General features: G+C 49.8%; 8 protein-coding genes across 8 annotated transcripts; 1 reads left to right on the top strand and 7 right to left on the bottom strand.

Annotated features, from left to right (window-relative positions):
- Positions 1 to 832: 832 nt before the first annotated feature.
- On the bottom strand, positions 833 to 1,976 carry BCR38DRAFT_428621 (kinase-like domain-containing protein). Its single transcript, XM_040859906.1, has one exon. The coding sequence runs from the start codon at positions 1,498 to 1,500 to the stop codon at positions 889 to 891; it is 612 nt and encodes a 203-aa protein (XP_040716837.1). The 5' UTR covers positions 1,501 to 1,976; the 3' UTR covers positions 833 to 888.
- Positions 1,977 to 3,895: 1,919 nt separating this feature from the next.
- BCR38DRAFT_339975 (uncharacterized protein) lies at positions 3,896 to 5,565 on the bottom strand (the record flags this gene model as incomplete). Its single annotated transcript, XM_040855740.1, has 4 exons — positions 3,896 to 4,101; positions 4,157 to 4,808; positions 4,864 to 5,334; positions 5,476 to 5,565. The coding sequence occupies 4 exons, from the start codon at positions 5,563 to 5,565 to the stop codon at positions 3,896 to 3,898; spliced, it is 1,419 nt and encodes a 472-aa protein (XP_040716836.1).
- Positions 5,566 to 6,688: 1,123 nt separating this feature from the next.
- BCR38DRAFT_456559 (ThiJ/PfpI family protein) lies at positions 6,689 to 7,499 on the bottom strand (the record flags this gene model as incomplete). The annotated part of the gene is made up of 2 exons (XM_040861930.1): positions 6,689 to 6,882; positions 6,953 to 7,499. The coding sequence occupies 2 exons, from the start codon at positions 7,497 to 7,499 to the stop codon at positions 6,689 to 6,691; spliced, it is 741 nt and encodes a 246-aa protein (XP_040716835.1).
- A 2,588-nt stretch (positions 7,500 to 10,087) lies between these two features.
- BCR38DRAFT_168033 (uncharacterized protein) lies at positions 10,088 to 10,891 on the bottom strand. Its single transcript, XM_040853827.1, has one exon. It carries the CDS (start codon positions 10,632 to 10,634, stop codon positions 10,167 to 10,169), a length of 468 nt encoding a protein of 155 aa, XP_040716834.1. The 5' UTR covers positions 10,635 to 10,891; the 3' UTR covers positions 10,088 to 10,166.
- BCR38DRAFT_338574 (glycosyl transferase family group 2-domain-containing protein) lies at positions 10,649 to 12,979 on the bottom strand (the record flags this gene model as incomplete). Its single annotated transcript, XM_040855627.1, has 3 exons — positions 10,649 to 11,790; positions 11,948 to 12,173; positions 12,401 to 12,979. The coding sequence occupies 3 exons, from the start codon at positions 12,977 to 12,979 to the stop codon at positions 10,649 to 10,651; spliced, it is 1,947 nt and encodes a 648-aa protein (XP_040716833.1).
- Positions 12,980 to 18,390: 5,411 nt separating this feature from the next.
- On the bottom strand, positions 18,391 to 19,223 carry BCR38DRAFT_407868 (uncharacterized protein; the record flags this gene model as incomplete). Its single annotated transcript, XM_040858212.1, has 2 exons — positions 18,391 to 18,441; positions 18,498 to 19,223. The coding sequence occupies 2 exons, from the start codon at positions 19,221 to 19,223 to the stop codon at positions 18,391 to 18,393; spliced, it is 777 nt and encodes a 258-aa protein (XP_040716832.1).
- A 1,197-nt stretch (positions 19,224 to 20,420) lies between these two features.
- On the top strand, positions 20,421 to 21,905 carry BCR38DRAFT_339692 (hemolysin-III related-domain-containing protein; the record flags this gene model as incomplete). The annotated part of the gene is made up of 1 exon (XM_040855721.1): positions 20,421 to 21,905. One exon carries the CDS (start codon positions 20,421 to 20,423, stop codon positions 21,903 to 21,905), a length of 1,485 nt encoding a protein of 494 aa, XP_040716831.1.
- Positions 21,906 to 23,735: 1,830 nt separating this feature from the next.
- BCR38DRAFT_483539 (putative mitotic check point protein) lies at positions 23,736 to 25,154 on the bottom strand (the record flags this gene model as incomplete). The annotated part of the gene is made up of 2 exons (XM_040863638.1): positions 23,736 to 23,859; positions 23,911 to 25,154. The coding sequence occupies 2 exons, from the start codon at positions 25,152 to 25,154 to the stop codon at positions 23,736 to 23,738; spliced, it is 1,368 nt and encodes a 455-aa protein (XP_040716830.1).
- Positions 25,155 to 26,664: the final 1,510 nt, after the last annotated feature.

Raw genomic sequence — 26,664 nt, 5'->3', positions numbered from 1 at the left:
TTTATACGTGTACCCCAAGAACGCGCTCTGCTTCCTCACCTCAAGCACCACCCCTTTAGTCGAGCGATCCCTTAACAGCCTGTCCCTTGGCCTCTTCTTCTCCCTGCGGCCAAAGGTGCGGACAAAGTTCTTCATTCGCTCCGTCTCTTGCGGCGATGCCGACAGCTGTTCGATCTCACGGTTGATGCGCTTCAGCCTATTACTGTCGTAAGGCGTGGCCACGAACTGCGAGAGCAGCGCTCGCGTCTGGGACGGGTACGTGCGGAGCTCTGCCCTTGCGGCGGCTAGTCGCGCCGCATTGCGCCTGCTGGGTTGCAAGGGAGTAGTTCGGGTTGCACTTGTCGATGATGGTAAGGTGGGGATATGCAGAGGGTTGGGGACGGGGACGGGGCCGTCGTTTGTGCCGTCTGAAGGAGCTTCTTCGGAGCTGGTGTCGGGCAATGATTCGGACCAGTCGGAGATAGGCTCGTCTTCTTCAAAGTAGTGTGTGTCTTCGAGACTCGAGATCTGGGGTACGAAAGGGGGATTGATCAGGTGCAGGTGGTCCCAAGCCATATCGCGGAACCACTTGTGCGCCTTTATATCCTCGGCGTCGTGGGGGTAGACGGAGCGTCCAGCCCAGTCGCGATGATGAGCGTGTCTTGAAGGTCCAGACTGTGACATCGAGTCCCGCACTTGGTAACGCTTGGAGCAGAGTCGGGTTTCCTTGTCTTGGACCAGCTGGGATATGAGGTCCATACAGCGACGTGTGATGAGCGGTCTCGCGGGGAAGCCGAATGTCGACCTATGATTCACAATGTTCCGCTTGGTCTCCTGACGGCCACCATCCTCCGACAGAAAGGGCGTATGTCCGTATAGGCACTCGTACAGGATGATGCCCAGACTCCACTAGTCGCATCGGGCATCATAGTCACCCTCACGGATGACTTCGGGTGCCATGTACTGGCTTGTGCCTACGACGGATCGGGCGGCAGCACGGTTGCCGCAACGATTGCGCCAATTGAGCAGGGGTTCCTGCTGCCGCACATCGCTCAGGTGTCCGTCTTGAGGGAGTCTGCGTTCGTGCTTCCGCATCGCTTCGGCCACGTTCTGAATCCACTTGAGTGTCCCCTCGGAACCCTCTTGACGGTCTTGGGTGTCGCCATCTATCGACAGGCCCAGCTTGTGGACAAGGCTGTATCGGTGAGTATGGTAATAACTTGTGTCATGGGACCAATGGCCGTCAAAAGCCAAGCCGAAATCCGAGATCTTCAGGTGGCCTGTTGCTGACACGAGAAAGTTGTCTGGCTTGATGTCACGGTGGATGCAGCGTAGCGAGTGGGCTTCCTCGATGCAAAGTATCATCTCGGCGATATAGAACTTGGCGACGGGCTCGTTGAGAATATTCTCGCGGATGAGGAACCCCAGAAAGTCGCCACCGGGCATATACTCCATGACAAGATAGAGATTAGCCGCGTCTTGGAAACTGGCGATGAGTGGTACAATCCTGTTCGCCTCCATTATTAGTACCACACACCATGGCCCGGTCGTACAACTTGGATGCTTGGATGGGGAGGACGTACCATCTCGAGTTCTCGGAAGAAACCAGAAAGTCCCTCTCAGCTCGCAAATGACCCTCCTGGCTTGTCTTCAACATGGTAGATTTGCGGATTACCTTCATGGCGTATACAGGCTTTTTCTGTGTCGGCGTCTTTGCGTTGTCGCTAACCACCTCGGATGATTTCTCGCGTACAAGTCTGACAACCCCGAAACTCCCCTTGCCCAGGATCTTCAGGACTTCGTAGTTGTCAGCAAGCTTGTTGTCCGCGCCGTTCATAGAGCTAATGCTCTTGGCTTTCAACGCCCGTGTCTCACGCAGGTGATCAGACTCCTGTCTGTAAAACATGCGTCGCCGGAGGTCTTTCTCGACTGGCGTCAAACCATCGCTATAATACAGTTCCCCTTCTAAGTACTGAAGGCGCATGGCCCGCGGGCTGGGCTTGGACAGGAGATTGTTATAATAAGCCTCAAGATAGATCTTGGCTGCAGCAGCTTTTTCCACTGTCAGGATAGTTGGCAGCAGCTGATCTAAAGCCGTCTCCTCGATGGGTGCTAAGCTCGAATCGGGGCTGGAGGAAACTACAGGCTCGTGGGCCCTGCGGATGACGCTGGTTTGCTTCAACTTTCTCTCCCCGGAGTACGTTTCCTTGCTTGAAGATAGCTTGGAGAATTTGGAGTCCAACGATGTCTTTGCCGTGGTGTTTGTCTCATTGGTAGGTCCAGACGACTTACCACTCGAGTTTGTGGCGCTATTACTATTGCTGTTGCTATTAGAATCTGGCGACGGTGTGTATTGAGAGTCTGGGCTGGTGGTGGGTGACGCATTGTTAGTTGCCTTTTCTAAGGAACGTAGAGAGGGCCTTGACTTGGTCGGTTGGCGGTGCACAACGGTGACAGAGGGGTTGAACGCTGAGCGAAGGGCTGGGAACGAGAACCGCTTGAGGAGTCGTTGACGGTCAGCCCCCTTTTCAGCTTTTTCAACCTTCTCCGTTTTCTCATATGGTGTCGGTGATGATAGCCTCAGACTGCTTCGCTCAACCATCGAATGGCCCGATGCTGTAAACTGTTAGAAATTGGCCTTTGGAAATTTGATGGCCACACTGGGGGCGATCAAAACTGACTGTTGGTCAACGAGCGCAGAGCTGACATGATTCTCGAACCTTGCCGCCGGACCTTTTGGGGAGGTTCCGCAAAGACAGGCAACGATGTTGAAGATAGTGTCTGGCCCAAGTTGACAGCAGTCCCATTGACCTGCTGCAGAGCTGCAGAATGGCCTGATCCCGAGATCTTCCGCTTCATGACGGCAGTGGATTATGTAACTGTAGCTGAAAAGACTAGTGCAGTATTGTCGTTGAGACGTATGAGAAATGCAACGAAAGAGTAAAGTAAGCGATGGCAGCTTTGCATTTCTCTGAACGAATCGAGTATATGGATAACTTCGTGCGGTAGTCAGATATCGCTTCCACAGCTACAGCCTCTATTCAGCCTCTGTGCCCTTGTAAGGGTTGCGAAAGAGGATAAAAGTAGGCTCGTGTCATGCTGGAAAGACGAAGTTGAGCCTAGCCCAACTTCGAGATGATGACGAGCCAGAACCATGCAGGACTTGCAATGGACTTGCCAGGAGGTGAAAATCCTGTTATCGAGAAGCGACAGGCTCGTCCTTTTCTAGCATACTTGTACTTGCCAAACTGCCCAAGTGAGTTGCTGCTTCCCGGGTGTGAAGAAGGTACGAGGCTGCATTCACACTGAAGGTGAAGACCCTGAAGTAGTCCTACGGGCTGTTGTAGCTTCCAAAAACGACATCCCTACGCAGCTTGTTACTCCAGCGTACTTGGTCCCTTGCATAAGTTTGGTCCCTTATGTGTCGGTAGCGACCTCAGAGTCGTCGATTTAGAAGAACGCAATGGTTAGGCCATCACAGGTATCGGCCAGGAGTAACGACTGCGTTAACGCGCTTTATTGATCACGATTTATCTGAATTACCTAAACATAGCAATAAAAAGGAATCCATTCGCAAGAAAACCAAGCCCAAGCACTATGAAATCAACTTTTTCGTACGCCTATGATGCAATGCAGACCTCGTCATCCCATGAGACAGCGTCTGCTTCCCGTTCCAAGGGTGAGACGGATCCTCGCAGACTTGCGCAGGTCGGAGACCTCACAGCGCAAGAGGTATCTATGAAAAAACAATGGACATCCTTCAGATTATGTCCAGAGAGTCGGGGACGGCGTGACAATGAAACCGATAAATTACAGCCGGAGTGGTATCTGCAGGAAAGAGTAGAGGGAGAGTTGAGGGAAATCAGGTCGTTGGCCCATTGGGTCGGGCAGTCATACAAGGTGGGGGGTTGGTTTATTACTTAATTTCCAACAACTTGATGTCGAACGTCAGCGTCGAATTGGCCGGGATGCCAGGTTGGCTCTTGCTGCCATAGGCAAGCTTGGCGGGAATCGTCAAGCGACGCTCGCCGCCAACGGCCATGCCCTGGATACCGATGTCCCAGCCCTTGATGACTTGGCCAGTACCAGCAGAGAAGCTGAACGGCTTGCCCTTCTTGTTGGCTGTTTAAATATTAGTGCCTAGCAATTAAGTTAGGACGAGGAATTGAGAACTCACAGTCAAAGACCTTGCCATCCTGTAGCTTGCCAATGTATCGAACGCCGACCTTGTCGCCCTTCTTCACAGTTCGGCCGCTACCAAGCTTGCGGTCGTCGATGGTGACATCTTGCACAACCTTGACACCGAGCGATGCCCCCTTGGCGGCGGGACCAGTAGGACCTTGCTCCAGGTTCTTGGCGAACTGGACCTTCTTGTCGGCCTTGGGGCTCTTCTCATCGACAACAACAGGCTCGCCCTTGTTGTTCTTCAGCTTCTTCTGCTGTTTCTTGGTGAGCTTAGTCTCGCCAGCAGCGTCAGCCTTGGCAATCATGGCGTCGAGACCCTCGGTCGCATCCTCGGCCGGCCGCTTGTTCTTGCCCTTTTTGCCTTCCACCAGCTTCGGGACCTCCTCATCGGACTCAATTTCCTTGATCCGGGGGTCCTCCAGGCCGTCGAGATCATCCTCGGACTCTGAGCCTTGACCGTACATCTCCTCGAGAGCCTCAGGGAAGTCGTTTTCCGAGTCATACTCAGAGTCCTTGTCCGAATCGGGCGCCTCATCGGCATCGATAACATAGTTACCCGTAAGGTGGATGGTATGGGTACCAATCACAACGAAGAAGACCTTCTCGTTGGGGCCGATGGTGATGTCAAGCGTTTGTTGGTAGTTCTACGCGCTTTATATTAGGACTTTGTGCTAATGCAATAGGACTTGGAAAACTTACACGCTCGGTGTCAAGAGTGCACACGACGAAGTCTTCCATGTCGAGTTCCTCGGAGTCTTCACTCTCGTCATCATCATCATCATCGCTCGAGGTGGCGGGCTCCTTGCCCTTCTTCTTGGGCTTGCCGTTGGTCTCTGCGCCGTCAGCCATCTCCTCGTCCGAATCCTCAGCCTTGGCGGCTGCAATGAGCTTCTTGAGAGCAGCTGCCTGCTTGGCCTTCTTGGATTTAGAAGGGTCGCTGGGGCCGCCATTGGCTTCCTCTTCCTCTTCTTCGTCCTCATCATCGTCGTCAGACGAGTCAGAGCCGCCGCCCATGAGCTGCTGGAGGTACTCGTCATCGAGCTCATCGTCAAGATCGGGAGATCTCTGGCGCACGAGCTTTAGAGTGGCACGGGGGACGGCGGGGATGTTTCCCTCCTCATCGGCTTCCGGTGTAGCCGTGGGGTCGAGAGCAGCCATGGTGATGCGGAACTGCGCATTGCATTAGCTACCTGGTCTCAATGCTGCAGTGAAGTCATGACATCACAACGCTCTTGCAAGGCGAGGCGTGCATGGACGAGCAGAAATGAATTCCCATGGGTAGGAATATGGAGACTGGGCATGATTACTTACAGCAGCATCGGGGAAGCTGTCCTCCTGCATGGCAGGAATCAAGATTCCGCCTGGAGGCACCTCCAGGCCATACAGGGCAACAGGCAGCATCGACATTGTGAATGTGGTGAGACGATAACGAGGGGAATTACGAATAGAATCAAGGATGCGGGATGAGAGTATTAAAAGTTGACGTGAAGATCCTTTGCTCTGCGATGAGTTTGCGATTGACTCTGGACAATGGGAAAAAGACAGTGGAAAGGTGCTGTCCTGTAAGTCTGAAATTTTCTGCAGCCTCTCGTCGAGACAGGGAAAAAAAGTTGGAGCTAGGCCAGTTGATCTCGAAATTTTTGTATTCTGCCCGCCGAGACACCCCACACCGCTGCAGATAAGGTGGTACTAGCACTAAACCGGGCTTATCGGGCTCCCGGAAGACCCTTGTAACTAGCAACGGCTAGCCAACTGCATCAACTATTAAGAGCTGTTACCTTGCAAGAATGAACAAGTCGGTGTGAGCAGATTCACTCCAGCTCGGAAGTTTTAATATATTATTGTACTTTGGAATTGTCACTCCTGTCAGCATACCACTTGCTCTTCTCTCTTGTTCTCAACCTGCATATTGCTTGTGGTCGAGTGTTGTCGTTTTGTTTACTCTTATGGCTTTTCATGCAGAACTGGTGGATCAGTCAGTGGAGCCCTTGATATGACGACACATGAGACAGATTTAACAGTGAGGCTCTATAACGCAAGAGTGTCTTAAACACAACGGATCCTTTTAACTTTGTCAAAGAATCAGGAGACCATGTCTGGTGAAATGCAGGCTCTTGACAAAACTATTTCTACTCCAGCTATCTCTATCCATTGTACTTGGTATAAACAATCTACGTAACTACGGGTGAGTTTTCTGGTCTGGGATGCGAGTCAAGACAATTATAACACAGTGAATCTACATGGAGAATACCATTTCATATCAAATACTAAGTGCTTAATGTGGTTACTTAAGATGCTTGGACCGCACTTCAGTTTGTAAGTACCATCAATGCAGCTTCCTAGACATCGACAACAGCAATTTGGCAAATTTCTCCTATACTATCTTCAAAACTTCCACCACGCAGCATCAAAATCTCTTTGGCAAAGCACTCCACCTTGTAATGACTGGAAATATCTCAATCCCATCCTCAAGCCGCCTGGCTTACAATCTCAGCAATCAACTCAGGGGCTCTCAACTCTTTGATCACAAAATAGTCAGCCAAGCCCGAAACAAATTAAATCCCGTGGTAAACAGGAACGCTGACTGACCTTTTCCGTACTGCTGAGGGCGATCCTCAACATCGAACATCTCGAGGACGAGCTCGACCAGCGGCTTGGGGAAGTACTTGGACTGGCGCGCATAGGCGGACACAAGATCATTGCCATTGGTCACGCCACCTAAGTAGTCAAACATCAATATCAGCATGCCACGGGCATGAGTCAGCTAGCTGAGGACGTAAGTACTCACCACTGGACCAAAAATTGCCGTCCTGCACCCATCGCAGCTCCTCCCCCTTCTGCACAATGTGCTTGCCATACCTGGCCACTATCATATCTTGCATGCCCCTAGGCCCACAGACCATTTTCCCATTGAGGAGTTCGGCCTCGCCACAGAGCATAATGCCAGTGCAGACGCTCAAGATGTCAGTGGTCTGGGTCTCGCCCTGCTCGCGCAGCCACTTGAGGCATCCCTGCTCGAACTCCGCTGTGGGGTCTGGGCCGGGGACAATCACAATGTCGAGCTTGCCAGGAGCGACCTCGGGGTCGTTGTAGTGGTTGGTGGCGAGGATGCGCTGGCTTGAGGTGAGCGGAATGGGCTCTCCTGCTTTGACGGACCCGATATAATGGATCTTGACCGAAGGCGCTAAGTCTATGACGGCTTGCGGCATCATGCCGGCCAGCAGGGATAGGTATTCGTGCGACATGCCGCCGAATATGTCGACACAAGCTTGGTCCAGCAGTTGGCATTCGCCGGGGATGAAGACACCGATGCGGACGACGCTTTCTTTACCCATCTTGATGATCTGAGTTGGGTTGTGGGAAATGATTGGGCTGAGTCAAAATGCCTGGAGTCTATAGTTCGGAAGTGACCAGATCGGTTCTAAACACCTGATTTCTGTGTTGATGAGAGTGGATAGGGATGAATCCAAATGATATGGCTGGCTTTTATATTCGACAGCCTCAGCCCTCAGCCTGGTATCCTCTAGCCAGCTAACGACGTGATTCTAGGTTTGCCGAATGCCCAGGGAACTAGCTGCCTGTACTTCCATGTCTCCTCGGACCTAACATAGGTGGTCATCATAATACTCGAGGTCGGCAATAGGCGAGAAAGGCGCCTAGATGGTTCAGCAAGCTTGTAATGCGATTGGCTAGAAGTGGCTTAGAACCCCGAGGTGTCTCGGAGCACTAGATCATGTACAGTCATACCAGACGTGTTGTGTCCATCCTTTCAACCAAAACTTACGAGGAGCACGGTCCGTCGAATTAATATTTATGCCGTCTCCGAGATCCTTCATCCGATCCGTACGTGTGGCGCAAGGGTGGAAATTCAGCTACGAACCCAAAACAAATAGCCTCAAATGTGTTCTCCATTTCCTGCTTAGTCGAGTAGATACAGTGACCCTTCAGTAAGTCCCCGTACTACCCCTCTTTCCCAACCCTAGTTTACGAATACGTTATTAAACGAGATCGGATAATTACACAAAGAGACTCTACACATAGCGTTTAGCTAATTATACGTTATAAACCTAATCTACGCATGCTTTACTAGAATCCTAAACTTGCATTACTTTAGAGTCATAGGTAACCTAGCTTATAAGAAATGGTTTATATTAATAGCCTTAGCTTCTAACCTAGATAAAAAAGATATAATATATAAAATTACTAAACTAGGTAATAAATCAGAATAATACCATATAAGAAGAGTGTAACGAGGATACCACACGTCTCACAATATAATAGTCAGGTAGTGAGTGCAAAGGGTAGCTAGAAGTAGGCCAGTGTATGGGTGCGTATATTGCAAGACTGATTCTTGAAGAATCTAAACTAGGTGCGAGCGTCACGAGTTCTCCTCTTAAGCTGGGCGGTTCCGGGGTTCTACCGGATCGGGGCGAATCCCTCCCGACTAAGCTTGTCAGCTGAGACCGGCCCGCCACAACGGCTCTTTCCTTGCAAATTCCGTTAAGAATTCTGCCTATCTGATTTGTCGTTTATTTAGGTCTTTCATAGTCATAAATGCCGTAAGGTTCTTGTGGTCGGTGTAGACTTGGACTTGATAAGTCGTACCGCTGAGGTAGTGTTTCTATTCTTTGAATACTTCGATAATAGCTATTAATTCTTTATCGTGGATTTTGTGACGGCTGGTGTCACGATGCCACGAAACCCACTGGAGCACTGGCCATCTGAAGGCGGGATTGAAGATCCTCAGATATGAGCCAGCCTGTTTTAGTTTCTCTTTCTTTCCTTGTCGAGAATCGTTAAGTCAATACAGTGCATTAGAGTGTTTTGACTCTTCAATTGTGCTCACCGTGACAGATTTGATACCGTGGAGTTTCTTCGAGAAGAATACTATAGGGTGTAGCTTGCTGTTTTTATCTCGTTGTCCTAATTGTCCGCCGATAGTGTAGTCTGAGGCGTCTGTTTCGATTTCGAATTGCTTATCGGGGTCTGCTATAGCTATGTTACGAACCATTAAACCTGGACCAACAAAGAAGGCCTGTTGGCAGGCCAGAGTGGACACGCTCGCTAGGATCACGAGACCAGGTATCGGAAGAACGACGGAACGAAGGTCACGTGACTAAGTACCTCGGTACCTGGATATATTGGATCGAGATAGATCCAGTTCGAGCCAGGCTCGAGAGGATCATGGATCGATCCAAATGATCCAACAGGATCAGTGAAGGAGAGATGGATATATAAGGGACAGGAATCCCAGGCATTTCATAGATAGGCAGTCTCTACTTCAGTGATCAATCTAAGCATCAATCTAACCCATTGGTGAGGCAAACTGCCTTGACGACTCTATTCCCAGTTACCCTACTTGAATACTTCAGTTACCCAGAGCCCTATACTCCATACGTCAGACCCCGATATTATTGCTAAGGACTCCGCAGCAGGACTTACTAGCACAAACCCGTACAGACTCTTTAGTGGTTTACGCAGCTAGACTATTATAGGTTTCGTTACACTTCATAGTAAACCACGTTAAGTATAACATCGCTAAACTAGGTAATAAATCAACATAAAACCTTTTAACTATGATTTAGAATTTTATACAATTAATAAGAGCATCTGGAAGTAGGTGGGTTTTGGTGGGAAATAAGAAGAGGGGGCGCTCTGTACGAAGAGCTATTAAGGGTCACTCACTACTACAACACCTTGTGAACGTTTCACAATCAAAGCCACATAGCAGAAAATTGGGATGCATCATTAATACCTCACAGCATTTAATTCATGGTATCAAACACGTTCCTCAGGTACACAAGGGCTACCCTCGGATCGAATATCGGAGCAATACAAGATAGAATTTATCTTGGTAAGCTGGCCGCTACTGCCTGTCCACCACTCCCCTACCACTCCCTCCCTCGACTCCAAGCTGTCAATACTTCATCTCCAGCCCCATCTCGAGTGTCTCTCATCGTCTCTATGTACAGTATTAGATATTATCGGGCTAGGTTGCGTTATTAGCTGGGTTTTGTCGTTTCGATCGTAAACCCGCCTCTCTGTCCCCGCCGGGCTAGCCCTTGCCCCCAGCCGGACAAACAGGTCTTTCGAATTCTGTTCGTCAAAGCCGACGTTGCTCTGCCCCCTCTGGCCCCCTCTGGCCCATTTCGCGTCGACCCTGCCCCATCTTTGCCGCTTAAACGAGTGCCGGCAGGAAAGAAGTCATCATGTCTTTTCCTGCAATTGCTCCGAGAACTCCGTTGGGCCCAGACAAGTTTACCCCGGTATCTAGAATGCCAATGCCGATGCCATGCCATGCATATCAACGTCAAGTCCTCTATGTACAAACGCTTCTCGGAGCTGTTCTCAAAAAAGTCGAATAGAGTTGCCTGTCGGTCTTCAAACGGTTTGCGGAGAATCGAACAAAAGGAGTCGGATCCGGCCTTCTGCCAGAAGTCGGTCCATACGAAGGATACACAAAATTTCATACAACTGCAGGCTTCTATGCCATCGTATCTGCTGATAATGACTTCGCTCTTTGCCTCGTCACCTTTTTGCTGACGGTATATACCAAATCTAACGTCCAGAAATGGGAGATCTGAGCATGTGCGCCGGGGAACGATCCATACAACGGCGCGACCAGCGGAACCATGACGTAGTCGATGAAGTTCTTCTTGACGTTGCGATGGGAGAAACACATGCCCTTGGCCAGGCCGGCATCATTCATCTCTCGCTCGCGGTTGGCAGCGTTGATACGATGGAAGCTTTCGTATAAGAAGAGGTAAAATGCAATTTGCATGAAACCAGCCGTTCGCAGGATGTTGCAGATACCGAAGATCCAGTGTACATTGTGCGGGTCAGCTGTACCTTCGGTGACCCAGACGTAGAGGGTCGATGCAACAACCAAAATGGTAGTCTGCACGGGTAAAAAGTGGGCTTCGAAAAGACGGTGTCCAAGGTAGAAAAGTCGTTCCCAATTTGGCTCCTTCAGGGTGTCGGTCGTTACGTCGGAGAATATGCCACTCTCAAGAGTTTCCTCGGGGTTCAATCCATCCACCTGGGGAATGTAAGTATCGGAGGGCTGGTTCAAGGTGACGTGCAGAGGTCGGAAAGCTCTCGATGTGTGTTTTCTCTCTTGCCACAATTCGGCCGTCTTTCGCATGGCAAATCCGGAATCTAGAGCACCCCACATATGCCGGAGAGCCTGCTTGTACCGAGCGTGCATATCGTTGTAGATCCCATGGATGCCGTTGCCGCCATTACCCTTGACGTTGCTTTGACTGACCGGGCTAAGTACGGTCCTCACAGTTAGGTTGCCATTGAGCGCGAAGAAACACTTCAGATACATGTGCAGATCCTCGCCAATGGCTTCGGAGTCACAGTCCCAACCCCCAACTCTGTCGACTAGTTGGAGAGGCAACGAGTAGACAGAAGTAGGAGGAGCGATGGTCGAGCCACTGTATAAGCCAGACATACCAGCCGCACACCATAGGATATCGGCAACTCGGACGATGGCCGGGACATTGTGGGCATTGCGGTCAAAAATAATCGGGGCGGAGTATAGGGTCGTGGTAGCAGTCTCGGGGTAGGCCAGGTGCATGCTGGTAAGCAGCGCGAAGTAGTTGGACGACAGATGACTATCGGCTATATGAGTTGCAGCAAATGTCAGCAATACGTTCATGTCGACCCGTCAAACCATGGAATAGTGCAGGCATTGGAAATGTTGATGGCAACAGATCCGACGCTTCATCAGGGAGAAAGCCGCAATGCGATTATGACGCTGCAGATCAAGAGCACGTACCATCGATTCCTGTAATAATCACATCCTTCCTCATTCCAATGGAATACCTCTCGCTGAGCTTGCGCGCTGCCCAAGCGGCATTGCTGCCCTTGCCAGGAGACTCGCCGGGGATGTCGGAGGGGTGGAGAGTGAAGTCAATTGAGCGGAACTTCTTAACGAATTCCTGAATGAGATTCATGGCCTTCAGCTCGACATTGTGCTCGCGCTGTTCCATAGCGAGATAAATCTAATGTTGTCTGTGGTCAGCAAGAATTTTTTTACCATCTCAGAGATGCACTCGTCGAAGCGAACATGTCATCCAGTTTCGCCTGTTCTTCGCAGCACTCATGCATTGAGTTTTGTCGCGGAATAGCTTCCTGCCGTCACGCGACTAGCCGACAAGCGCAAGAGCAGAAAGTTTTGCGTGTGACGGTCGATCTGCTAAGTACCGTCGAAGAAATCGTTGCAACTCACATCGTAAGTGGACCGCGCCTGAGGATGCGAGGCCAGAACCTCAAGAGTCTCCCTTAGCGTATCAACCTCCTCCTTGTAGTTGGGGATGACGATAGCGTGGATCAGGCGGCTGTCGAGATCGATGTCGCCGTCAGTGTAGAATTCGGGTTCTAAGTCACCGGCTTCGCTGCCAGAGATTGACGAAGGTGTCGATGCATCGCGGGACGACGTCAAAGTCTCAGAGCTGGAAAGCGAAGTCGAAGAGCCACGACGACGATGAGATAGCTTGATGTCCCGGAGAGCTTTGTTTCGCGCAGTCTTCTTCAAGCTCCGCGTGATGTCAAAGATTGACCAGCAGGCACGCAGAGGGAATATGGCGACCAATACGTGGATTAGTAGGCAGTAATAGGCGAAGAAGACGGTCCATAGCCCAGCACCCGCTGAAGACGCGGAGACAGCACTCAGCGTGTCCTGCTGCATATACTTGTAGCCAAACCGCGACGCAGCTGCTTCCTTGGAAATGACCCAGTAACTCAAGCTGATGGTAGCTATCATGGCCAGCCCTCCCGAGCGCCGTGTACACCAAGTGAAGATGGACATGATAACGTCGAGCCGATTGATGCGGGTGGGAGACCAGAGGCGACAGGCGGAGAAATTGGTATGGGAGGAAAGGAGCGTGCAAGACGGAGAGGCGGCGGCGTCTTGATAGTCGTGAAGGTGATGAAGGAGGTGGAATGTAGAAGAGGGAAAGGATAGAAAGATTGATTGTGGGTATTGCTAGGTGAACAGTGCGGCTAGGATAGAGGCGCGGTCCCGGTTCTTCTCTGTCTGCATTCACACTCTCTGCTGGCTGCAACCTGGGAGCGGCAACAGCTCTCACTTGTTCCTCGACGCCCCGTCACTGGAATGATGGGTAACCGGGGGGCTGGCGAGCTTGCAACTGGGACCGTGGGGAAAAATTCTGCCGCTGTCTTGACTATGTCCAGGCGACGAACAACGTAATACCAAGAGGAGAGGAAATTTCAACAAGGCGAGGGCGGAACGAATTCAAAGGGGGAAAATTACGGGAGAGATGATGTTCGCGAGATAGGTAATAGAAAAAGGGGAGATTGAAGGGCGGGCTCATTCTGCGACTTGGGAGCCGACTGGGATGTGGGATTTGATGATGGATCCCAATGGGTTTTGGGTTGGCTCTGGCTCATCAAGATGCACCATTACTAGGTTAGCTCTGGGCCGCTCTGGGGCTGGCTTGGACAAATTTGGGGGCTGTTAACAATTTTGGAGGGACAACAGCGGGCGCATGTGGCTCCCGTCCCCTCCAACCCCATTATCCAGTCTTCTGGTCCTCGTTAAAGGCAAGATACTTATTCAATATGACCATCTTGCCAAGAAGTCCAACATTTGTTGCGATGGAAACCCTTGCTGGCTTTTTCGAATTTTACGAGGATATGATCCATCGGCTGCCAAACTGCCCCGTTCGGTTCCAATGATGAGTATGAATGTCTACTTATGGACGTGAGCTCTGTCAATCTGCCAACCGCAGCTACTAGGCAGACGTTTATCGCAACTTCTGGCGGGATGTGATGCCAGTCCCGAGCGGCACATTGACGACATGCACGAGGCGGTGTTGCGACGCCCAAGGCGCTTGTCCTGCTTGTTCTTCAGCAGAGCGAGCCGCATTCCCTTTCCAACCGCTTCTCCATAACAAGGATGCGACAATGCGCATTGCTAGACTCCAATCAACACTAGCAGCAGCGTCCGGCGCCACAGTCTACGCGTGTTTTGACGACTTTTATTATGGCCCCAGGAGCTGACCTCCGACTTCAACTCCCGAGGTTGCCTTTGACAAATCCGCGAACTCTTCAAACCAAGGATGTATATACTCTTCTGTCAGCTTCTCAAATTTAAGATTATATGACAGCGTCTTTGGCTGCATAAATACCATCTCGAGGTGAACCAATGGCCAACGACTGGAATTGCTCTACAGTGTATCTTGTCTGGTACGTCATCCATCCCAAACCGTCTGGTTTCAATCAAGAGGCTATGCGGTAGGATCGCAGACGCTTCCGGATAATGCACTTGCATCAATCAGCATGCAACCATAGCCTGGACATGGGTGGACACTAACAACCCATCACTATTTTACATCCTACCACTCGACCTGAGCATGGTCGTGTTTCCCATCCCATTTTAGTCGTCCCATATTTCCTCACTTCTAATGTTTCTAGTTGTTTGCTTCCGCGGTTTGGCCACATTATAGGCTCAATCCAATTTACTTGTCCGTTGACGAGCACAGAAAGCCCGCGCAACAAAGACAACAAAAGCCGCACTTAGTGACTTAGTGTGAAGTCGCACCCTATGAAGCTATCCCGTGCTTATGATCAGTTCCAAGGTTGCTCTGAGGTATTAGATGATGACACCAGTACTATCTCAGTACCTGCTGCAAATAGAAACGTCAATGTACTTGTTGGTACTTTTGTTTTTCCAATCATCTGCAACAACAGGCCACTACTGCAGCTCGACATCACCGCAGATGCAGGCAATTCAGACCACGCATTAGTCGCATACTCCAAGACGAGGCCATGGTGGCTTGCCTCACTGAGCCACCCACTTTCTACCCAATCTTTCGAGGTTTTCGACGTGTACATTGTCACAAGCTACATGGCCATCATTGCTTCGAGCATGAAAAATCGTCAAGTGCGGCTACTGGCAACATGGTTGCATGCGTCATTATTCTCCCCCGAGTCATATCGGTGGTGTGGCAGACTTGCGCTGGGTGAGACCAGACTTTAATTTACTGTTTCTATCCAAGCCGTTGGAAAGCAACTATCGTCGGATAAGTGCATCACCAAGGGGAAGGTTCCTTGATACCTGATATGAGAATCCCACACCAGGTTGTCTACTAGAAGTCAACCTCGAAAGACCCAAAGCGACTGGAGGAAGTCAGTCAAGCTCCGCAGAAGTATTTACTGCTTGCAAAGGACGACAGCATAGTACTGCATTCAGTGCAGTGACACGCATGTTACAGACGACGCAAGAGTTGTCAATACATGGTCACTTGCATCGCGTTCAAAATGGTTGCTAGGTGGAGTTAACTCGCCTTTACTCGCCTTTACTCGGGACAAGGTACGAATGCGAGAGCCTCTTTGTAAGCATCGTGACATTGACATCAAGAGGGTGGCCCACGACCCGAATCCCTGTGTCCCCACGAGATTGAGAAATATCATGTGTCGCCTGTGCCGGCACATTTCGAAAAGAAAATGCTTCTGCAACCCGGGTAACTTTTGTCGAGAATTGCTAACCATCCTAAACGCTTCCCAAGTGCCGTCGCACAGTGATGTTCTGCGAGGCCGCCTACAGGCCACTAATAAGCACCCTCGTTGTTAGAGAGGCTACGACGCGCTGTTTGAGACTAGAAAAAAACTCAATAAACCCGGTTATTCTGTACGACTAATTTCATCCTGCTAAGCTCGCAGCCGCTATGATTGGTCACAACCATGGCCGTCAGCATAGAATCCTGATTTGTCAACTCGGCTGCGAAATTTGATTGTCAATGTTCCTGTGGATTAAGCGTGATCAAACCCACTCCTTCCATACGCGCACTTCGAAACACGCGTAACAGTTGCAAGTTTGCGTGCATACTAAACGAGGAGAAAAATATGCCTGTTACCGATAGAGATTGACAAGAGTCATGAGACCTTCCAAACTTTCCCCCCAATTACTGAACGGACACTGCGGGAAGCTTAATAAGAATGGCCTGCCTGCTTGCCAATAACTATCATCAAACTCTCATGAACCGCTTGTTCAGTAGATGTGATGCAGTGATTTTAGCCGAGGTAAGTACAGTTAGAAGGAGAAGGCTCTACTAATTAGGTGTTACAAGATGAAACGCTCATTAAAAATTAGCAATATTTTAAGTGTCTGTTGATAAGTATAATATTAGTAATTATTTAACTAGAAACACTAGTTTTACTTTTATTATTATTATTATTATTATTACATATGTGCAAGTGTAAATTAAGCCCAAATTTATCCTGAAGCCTTTTCTCATATACATAAAATAGTGATAAATTAACGATTTATTTCCATGAGATAATCTCCAAGTTTCAAATATAGTATACAGTTTACTAAATGCTACTGAACTTGGTACAGAGACAAATATAACGCTAACGGATATTCTATTCTTTTTAAATGTTCTCCCATTTTGTTTAGAATTTTGGTTATCTCTTATATTATAAGAGAGTTAATCCTGTAATACTATACACTGTAGCCTACAATCATATATATTATCAATATTATTAATCTTTAACTAGAGCAACTCCAGAGTTACCTCTACCTAATAAAATGTTATTGAAAAATTTGACGGATTATAAGTATATTCAATCCGCTAACTTATAAAAATAGAGACTTTGTTTTCTTACTTCTTTACATATATGATACTTATTAGTATAGTAGTTAATTAAACCTGAATTTAACATATTTCTTGTGAAGGTCAACCCTCGCAGACTCACTACAACCAGGTGACGTACAGCTGGAACACCTGCCATGGCAGTGTCAGATGGGAAGCCAATCATAACCCTTGTAGGAGCCCCGCCAAGCGTGGATGACTTAGTCGCGCTCCCTCAAACCTAAGTTGTCATCTTCTTTCCTTCGCTCCTTAGAGTAGAATCTTCGTCGATAGCACCTAATCGAGGTCTCTACCAATGCGATGCAACCCAGGTCGTGACATTTCTTTTATGTAAGGCTTAGGAAGCTAATGTTCAGGCTATCCTATTTACATAGTGATAAACGAGCGAGCAGAACCGGGGTTAGAGTAGTTAATTCCTACTTCCTAACAGTATTAGAGTGGACGCAATTTAACATTCCTAGTTTCTCCATACTTAGTATATACTTAGCATTATTCTAAAATTGCAACTACTCTAAGTGAAATGCTATAATAGATATGAAATGTATACATAAATTTCTGTGCAGATATGGCCATTTTGGTTAAACCTTGACCTCACTTTTGTCATTACTATGCTTCTCAATTCTGTTGCGAAGTCATCTCAAGCACCGGGAATCAGGTTTCACATTTATGAACATACGGCAGTGAGGTTGACAAGGTATTTTTGTATGCAAGGTCCCACGCAGGCAAAGAGCAATGCATGAAAACAGCCTAGGATCCTCAAACCCAAACCAAGTCATTGCCGTTGTACCACCACTAGTCACAGCTGAGCTCAGCAAGGTATCACAAGGCTGACTGCTCTGCTGACGTGATACACTACTACATTCTTGCAGGGGACAGAATGTGCTCAGCCTCACAGATTTTGAACCTGCCCCATCACGGCAGAAGTGGCAGCTTCACAAGGTGGCTGTTCAACAATCTCATGCGGGATTCGGGATTGTGGATAGTTCCTATTTTTTGTTGACTAACTCGGCTCAATTTTGCACTCGGGTGCCTAAATGGAAATGACAAGTCCATACCAGATAGACTCCACGAAAGGGAGAAGGATGAAGGCCAATTCTTTGCACATTAACAAGTCGGTGTAAAACCCACACGCAAGAGATGTACAGAACCGGACCTCAGGAATAATGCTTGCATGGCGGACTCAATGCCCTGTGTATTGTCCCGTGGCTCATTGAAATTCTCCCTCAATAGGTCACTGTTTGGGGGGGGGGATCTGCTGTATAACCGTTGCTACAATTTTGCGAAGGTGGCCCTTATGTGCCATTGGAGATTACTAGGTCTAGCACATGGCTGCATCCAAATGAGTTGTTCACAGATGGCCAGAATACTTTCAGAGCTTATCCTGTAGAGTTTAGCCCGCAAATTCACCTTCGAATCCACAGGGGGGCGAACAGTCGAGTCAATACTATTATAGGGTCAGCAAGCGTTATACTACATGATGCACACAGAACCTTACCACCTTGACCTTTTTACACAGCCATGTGGGCCAATGGCCGACAAATATCGGATGTCTTCGTCGGTTATTCGTGCGGAATGTGCAGTCAATCCCGTCTCATCAATCTGTTCAAACTGCGGGTACATTCTTCTCAAACAACTTCTGGATCGGTTTCGCAGCCTAATTGGCAGTGAGTAGATGTCACAAAGTAGTAGTAGATGGCAAATTATACGCACATCAATGAACTTCTCCAGCTCCTTGTCAAGATTTGCCAGGTCGTCCTTCCTCTTCTTGTTGTCAGCGATGAGCTTCTGCTTGCGCTTCAGCAATTCCATCCGCTTCTGCTCCAAAGCTTCTCGTTCGCTTCGTTCGTGCTCTATACGCGCAATCATAAGGGCGTTCTCGTCATCGTTGGTATGATCAGGATTGAGTGCGAGGAACTCCTCGACGGGAATTAGAGGCAGTTGTTGATAGGTGTGGCTGATTTTGATTTCAATTAGCTCGCGTGCAAGCTGATTGGCTGTCAAGTCGTATTTAAATTCGCCAGGAGTGGGAATGTCGCTTGACATCTCAGCTTGTGCAGTTGAATCTGAAGTAATGGCAGATACTAACTTGTAGGACTCGCATGCTGCGATTTCCCCTTGCAAGTGCCGTTGCTCGTAGTACAGATTCTGTAGCTGTAGGTGAAGGCGGTCGACCTCTTGGCGCGCATCGGCTGTCTCGTGCTTGGTTTGGCGTGCGCCGATGTGTGCCGCACGGTGAAGACCTCGTAGCTGCGCAAGGTTCGTGATGAGAAGTTTTTGTTGCTTCGAAATCTCGAGCTGAACGTCGACGGAGGCTTTATCGATAGGGCCTGTGGCCGCGATCTGGTCGACCAGGATAAGGGCTTGCCGGCGCGTGTCGTGTGATGCGCCCAGCACGGTCGCCAGATTTGGGTCCGTAATGATTCCGTCGATTGCCATTGCAACAAGAAGGCCGTCGAAGTTGTGGACGAGTGGCACTCAGTGGTATCTGGGAAGCCGTACTAACAGGTTATCTAGGCATGTGCGTTTGACGTAGAAGTCTGGAAGTGAATATTGGTCTTGGCTGAGGTATGAAGTGTCGAACGTGACTATCCAGTCGATCGTCCCTAGACCACTTGAGCCTAACCTATCAGACGGTTGGGTCTTCACGGAACGGACTTTCTTGTAGCCGCGAAGCCCAGTGTGGTTGGCGCCGGTTCTTCGGGGTCTCAGTTGCTAAAATGAGAGGGAGTTGGCAAGTGCAACGATGATCGGTGGGAGGGATGGACCGTAACCTAGAAAAGGCTAAGTTCAAGAGGTGGGGTCTGAGACAATTGTGAGTTTATGGCAAGTTTTGGCTTCATGACGCGCCGAAGCCGCCCGGTCAACGTCCTCAAAGTAGGAAAGTGACGGGTTCGAAAGAGGCAAAAGGGCTACATTTAGTCTTGTGCCGTTACTCATGTCAGCTCTCCCCAAAATACAAGGTTTGAGGAAAGCTGAATGGACAGCTGTTAGAGAAATAGTAGCTTGCTGTTGTCAATTGCTTCAATGGTTCATCTGTTCTCACTTTAGGTCTACTTAGTTCTTCGTATGGATGTCCGAATAAATGGTTTAAGTTAAGGTTTACAGGTTGCCATGTGATACTACCGTTCCTGCGGACATCAAATAATAGTATGAAACCAACGGCGCCCTGTTGTTTAATTTGCCATAAAGCGCTGCGGCATGCCTGTGGATTTACTCTGCATGTTTGGAGACGTTTTGTTGAGTTTTGGGCCCATGACGACGCCAATTCAGGCCAATCCCGACAGTCCGAGCCCGAGCATCCACCAAACCCAAGACTAGAAAGTCGACTCCACAGGGCCTATTGGTCGCTTCTACCCCAGCTCGGGTCTGCATGTGAAAGCCTGAGACTCCCACTTTGATTCGCACAACACACACATCCATTCCTTGCTCGGGATGCTCAAGACTCATGGACACCCACTAGTCACAGCTTTGATCTATTCCACCTACTTCTGATTAGATCAACTCGACGTCCAGATACCCAACTGACCTCCTGCAGGGTTTCGGCTCACAAGTCGTACGTCCTTCTCCCCGCCTACGTTACACCTGTTATTCGTGATATTCGCCCAAGCCATCATGGACATGACTTCATCCAAGATGTCTTGCACCTCGCCTTTTGCTCTGGGATCCCATGAGGATCTCCACGATGCCACAAGCTCCGGAGCGGACGCTCGAGATGGTCAACCTGTGCAACGCAGACGCCATTCATTCTTCATCCCCAGGAGGAAGTCCATCGTGAATCACCTTGTCGAGGGCGAGGAGGGGCTTCTGCTCAAGGTCGATCTGTTTCTTTCGGAGCTGGAGAGGCGACTGGAGTATCTGGAAACCTACGGAGAACTCAGCTTCGACTCAAGCATTTCAAGGGCTTACTCGACATTGCAAGCAGTGCGTTCAAAATGTTCCCAAGCGTCGGAAGGGGTTATCGGCGCTGGCCGCAGGAGACTTCATGTCATGGTCGAGACCTTGGACGCCCGCTACCACGACGCTCTCATTGCGGCCGAGTCGATGAACGAGAAGGCTAGGGTCGGTATCGAGTTGATGGACAACATGCTTACTGACTACGAGTCCCGAGCCCTGAAGCTCCGGGATCAAGGATTTGCCGGCGCTACTGGTGCGGCCAATAGTCTCATGGGCGAAGGACGCCGGGTCGTGGATGAGGGTATTGAGAGAGCCAAACGCGCTGCTGAGACTTTGGAAGAGCACATCCAGCACGCCATCACCCGAGCCAAAGCAGGAGCACTGCTGAAGTACGAAGAACTGCCCGTACCATGGAGAGTCAACCCCCATATCCTCTCGGGATACCGCTTCAGTGAAACGAAGCTGGGCTGTGTAAGGTCCATGTTCAACATCTCGAACGAAACTGTCAACATCTGGACCCACGCTCTCGGCTTGCTACTAGTGCTGTCCATTGCATTTTATTTTTACCCGACCTCGACAAACTTCTCTCTTAGTACCAAGACCGATGTCTTCATTGCTGCTGTCTTCTTCTTCGCAGCTTGCAAGTGTCTGGCCTGCAGCACAATCTGGCACACCATGAACTGTGTCGCTGACCAAACACTCCTCGAGCGCTTTGCATGTGTCGATTATACTGGTATTGCCCTGTTAATCGCCGCATCCATTATGACGACCGAATACGCAGCATTTTATTGCGAACCCATAAGTCGCTGGATCTACATGACCACAACGGCTTTGCTGGGAGTCGGAGGTGTCATCATGCCCTGGCACCCTTACTTCAATCGTGCAGATAAGGCATGGCTACGAGTCGGCTTTTTCATCGGCCTTGGTGCCACTGGCTTTCTGCCCATCTTTCAGATCATGTACACCAGGGGCCCCTCATGGGCTTTCGAGTTCTACACCGGATCAAACCTCGTCAAGTCCCTTAGCGTTTATGTTCTTGGTGCCTGCATATATGCCAGCAAAGTCCCCGAGCGATGGCTTCCCGGCACTTTCGATTATTTTGGGAATGCCCACAACCTTTGGCATGTTGCCGTTCTGGGTGGGATTCTCTATCACTACGTCGCTATGCAAGAGTTCTTTTCCGGTGCCTTCAGGCGAGCTGAACAAGGCTGTCCTATGTACTGATCCCGGTCGTCTGCTCATGGGTTTTGGATAATTTATATCATCGACACAACCCACGGTGATGCGCGGCATCCAGTCATTCGTTGCTGTATCCATTCGACATTTCATATCTTGACGTGACTGTCACTGTCACTTTCATTCTTACATATCTTCACACCCTCGCTTATGCTAAATTCAGACGCCCAGCATATTTGCCTCAAAAGACGACAACAGCGATTACATGAACCTCACAACAACAGTTGAGTCGAGGCGCCTTCGATCTCCTTTTTGTTGCGCGGAGCCTGCACGAAAGATGGTACCGCGTTGTACGAGGGAAGATCAGGTGGGTGCGGCGACGTCACTCGCATCGGTCGAAGAGTCTGGAAAAATCGTATCGTATCCGCCGGGTTGCTTTATGCCGTTCGCATGCTCGATACCGACGGCACATTTACCGCGGAGGGGCATATAGTCCATTGGGAGGATATTGAGGAACAAACTGACTGCAGAGTCTCCAACGTGTTAGTCACCGCGGCATCAGTCGAGCTTGCCAGACTCGTCAACTGCCAAAACCCTGCATCTCGAATACACCAAGCTTTCGTCCTCAAAGCAACGAGGAGGCGGCAATATGAGGCTCAGATCGCATGAACCAGCCCTACCTCGATGCTGCAACACGCCGTTACGGGGGTAAACAATCGCACCTACAGCAGTACCTCTACTCGCGCCCACGCAGCTAGTAAAAGTGCGAACTAAAACACTCCGCCCATGAAATCTCCTCAACAAGCCTGGTCAAGGAGGTGACTGTAACAGAATACACTGCCGTCTCCATCACGTAGGACAATTTTGCTCCATACCTTTTGCTCGCATGTCATCAGCTGTCTTTGGCCTCTTGGACGACAACTACCGGGGTATGGTTCCGTCGGGCAATGGCTCAGAGCCCGAAGTACAAATTACTAGACGCAATAAACATGGTGATTTACCAGAGGGCAAAATCCCGGAGAAGCTAGCAGTACTGTGCGTTTTGGAAAATACAATGAGGCTCTAGAAGTCGGGAAATTGGTCGGAACGAGCGTGGTAGAATTCATAGATGGGGCAACTGCGACATAGAAGATGGGTGAATAGAGGATAAAGAGCAAAAGACGTTTCACGCCCCTACTATAAACCATCGGACAGCAGCTACTTTAACACTATCAGTACCACACTTAATCCTAGAACTACCATTTCGCATCTTTGCACCTGGTTGAAGTATTTACACCGTAAACTAGTATATCGTCACAACCTTCATCGTAGTGTTCATTGTAGTGTTAAGAAACATATTACTACCCCACATGTTGTTACCTCCGCTAGGGTTCACTTTATGGCACCTGTCTATTTCTTTTTGAAGGGCCTCACCTTTGCCACGCCGCATGAGGGCTTCGCCCCTGCGTGCTATATCGCTGAGCACGCGCCTGAGGACACTACTTTTTGCATTCCAAGTTTCAGATTCGATCTGCTCATTAATGCCTATATCGAACCGCCTGCCATTTTCTCGTGATATTTTACAATTTTTACACAAGTTATCATTACGTCGTCGATTTTTGAGTTGCGCTTGACTCTCATTTCCCGACATCATTTATCATATGCAATTCGCCATCGTTTCCATCGTGTCATTAAATTCCGTGAGGTTGTAGTTGGTAGGGCGGGGGTGTGGGTTCTCTCTCGGTCATCATCATTCCTCCATTCGTTTCCATGATGTCGTTAAGTGCTATGAGGTGGTGCAACTTCGTTTTTCGTTTTTCTCTGTTTGCAACTCCCTTCTATGCTGCTGCTGCAGCCTTCCTCCAGGAAAAGAGTGCAAATAGTCTAGTCGGACTCTTATCAGTAGGCATGCGTGACTATCTCCGCGTAGACGTCATCGGGTATCATCTTAATAATAGCCAGGGCCGACTTCTTGATCTGCTCTGCTTGCAGAGCAGGGAAGGATCTCAGCAGCTTGTTAGGACTACCGAATATTAGTATTACCATCAGCTACGTTCTCTGAGTTTGGGCTCACCTGTCAGAACTAAGCAGATCATTTCGCATTATGATCAGCTGGGCTACAATGCATAGAATGTTCAAGTGGGGCCCGTAGGCGAATAGGAAGTCCCAAAGTCGCAACACCTCCGGCAAGGGCGGCGTACAAGCGCATAGCGTCAGTACAGACGGAAAAGCGTAAATCTCAGCTGACAGGCTTTTGGACATGAGGTGCAGATGCAGCTTTGGGTCGACGATTGCTAAAACTTTGTCGACAAGAGCTAGACCACGATGAACGCCGTCCATAGCTCCTCTGATGTAGCCCGGGCACTCCTTGGTAAGCAGTCGATGAAATGCAACGAAGGCCTCTGCTTCGCTACGAGCTGCATATAAGAAGGGTGCCACCAAAACATTCATTCCTTGGACGTAGGTTCCCGACTCTGAAGCATTGGCGTCTGACCCTTCTGTTGTCAAGGTCAAGGCCCTGGCGCGGTTTCTCGCCGCCGGGGATGATGAGACGGTGCTGGAACTGCTGGGACGTTCATTCGAGAGAGAGTGTCTGCTGCTCGTCGGTCTTCGCTCCTCTTTTGCATCGTGCAGTTTCCAGGCAATCGCGTTGAGCAGGCGGATGAGGCTTGCTTCGCTGACCCGGCGGCGGAAAAGCGGATCGGTAGTGAGGGTTCGGAAGGTGTCGTTGCGGATCTTGGAGTATGCAGGCGATGCGCCGCGGTGGATGAGTGCGAGGTAGGCGTCTGTTTCGAGAACAGGCGCATCGAGAAGAATGAGCCAGGCATAGATTCGAACCGAGGACATGCCATCACCATCCGACTTGATGCCCGAGTCCAGAACCTTGAGGCGCGTGCTCTCCAAGGCACCCTTCACGTCGCCGTCAGGCGGACCATCGCGGATCAACCGCTCCAGTGACATGCTGTCTGCAGCAGCCGAGGTTCGACTCAGTGCATTTCTTTGTCTGTTCAGCGACATGGTGCTGCTTGTTGCAACATTTATCGGGGAAGGCGTATCGCTGTTTGCGCGGTGTCTTTGTGGTGGTGATCGGTTCGAGACATGCCTGCGCGTGGGGGAGATATTGACTTCTTGAAGGTCTCGGATGCGCTGTTGCGAGATCAACGAAGGCTGATTCTGGCTTCTTGCAGCAGCACCGAGGTTGTGGGCGGATTGCAGCTTGCGCAGACGATGGGTTCGTGGCGATGGCGGGGCATGGAGTTCTGTCATGGTGAAGGGCGGCGCAAGGGTCGGGATCGAATCCCTCATTGGACTCGGCATTTTGAAAGCTGAAGACGGGTTTACTCTTCACTTCTTAAGTCCTGTTCTGTGCTAATATTGAGAATTGTCGCCGTTATTTTTCAACGACCCGGCGGCATGGGCATTGAACTGCCGACGATGTTTTGGTCCGGAATGTAGCGAGGTTGGCTAGGCGAGGCGTTGGCTGGTCCCGTGTCACACGGACCTCCCACGCGACTTTTCGCGTCAGCCCTAAAAGCTCCCAGCTACTCCCCCGCATCATCATTGGTTTGAGCCGGAACCTGCATTGGAGCGTTCAAGATATCCAGAAACGAGTCCGTTTTTGATACTGTTGTAGCATCACAATAGCTGCAGAATGAAACACTGCTTTGGGCTAGCATTCATCCGGGAGAAAGCAGCTAGGGTTCACTCGAGTTAACGCCAGCCTTGCGAGGCTGCCATCACCACGGCCAATCCATCTTGATACTTGAGACTCAACGAATACCTAACGCTGAGGTACTGTACCCACAACGTACAAGACGCCTGGAGCTTTGAAGGTGGCAATAAGGCAATGGGCCTCCGCCGAGCGAAGGTGGACCAGCATCAAATCTCGATGGCAAGTACGGACGAGACACCAAAGGAATGGTCGAGGGTTGGTTTAGATACAGGGGCGAGTCATTCCTTTTCACTTGACACTGAAAAATGCTTCTCTTCGGTCATGATACAAACAAGATCACAACGATGCCACACACCGATGTACAATACGAGCATGCACCATCAGCATTTCCGTGGACGCGAATTATCTGGTTGGTATGGATGACTATGTTACGAGACATCAGCTGAGTTATGGTTCGGGCTCGGCTGACACGAGCTTTGGAATTTCAGTTGACCGCCATCTTCATGGATGACTATTCAGCTTGCGAATCTGAAACTGTGATGCCATATCTTGAGCATCAAGAGAGATTCACGACATTAATAAGTGTCATTGTGAACTCTAGGACGCTCTCGCTTTAAACGGCCGTCAGGGAACAAACAGTGCTGCACGATGCATTAAATGGAGGTCTTTGCGGACGCGGCCGCTAATGCTGACTACCAACATGGTTGCTTGTGGCCGCTCACAATTGTCAAAGTTGTGGTAAGATACAACTCAAAAATCACAAATCGCAAGCTGACAACCTGAAGCTCTCGATCACCTCATCGTATCCTCGTTTTGCACCATCCGAGCTTGGATCATTCCCTGCTCCCGTCCAGCTCGTTGACTGGCTCTCTTAGGTAAACCCCCTGCTCGGCGCTGCAGGCGGCTGCTTGCATCAGAGCTCCAAGTTGGCGATATATCAAATTGGGCGCATATTTCTTGCCTTCGAACCAAGCTCCAAACGAACGCGAGTGTGTGCTTCACCAATTTCACACTGAAAGACGTCGTCTCCGAAAGTGGCTCGGCGGCTCCGGCGGCAGTCCAACTCCCACAACGGATGCCAAGCATACTGAGATGTGGATTCAAGACCGCTCTTCAACGTCACCAGTTGACGAACCGGCCCCGTGGCTCCGCAGG

The sequence above is a fragment of the Pseudomassariella vexata genome, assembly GCF_002105095.1.
Source record: "Pseudomassariella vexata strain CBS 129021 chromosome Unknown BCR38scaffold_5, whole genome shotgun sequence".
NCBI lineage: Eukaryota > Fungi > Ascomycota > Sordariomycetes > Amphisphaeriales > Pseudomassariaceae > Pseudomassariella > Pseudomassariella vexata.
This window is presented reverse-complemented; position numbering and strand designations above follow the sequence as displayed.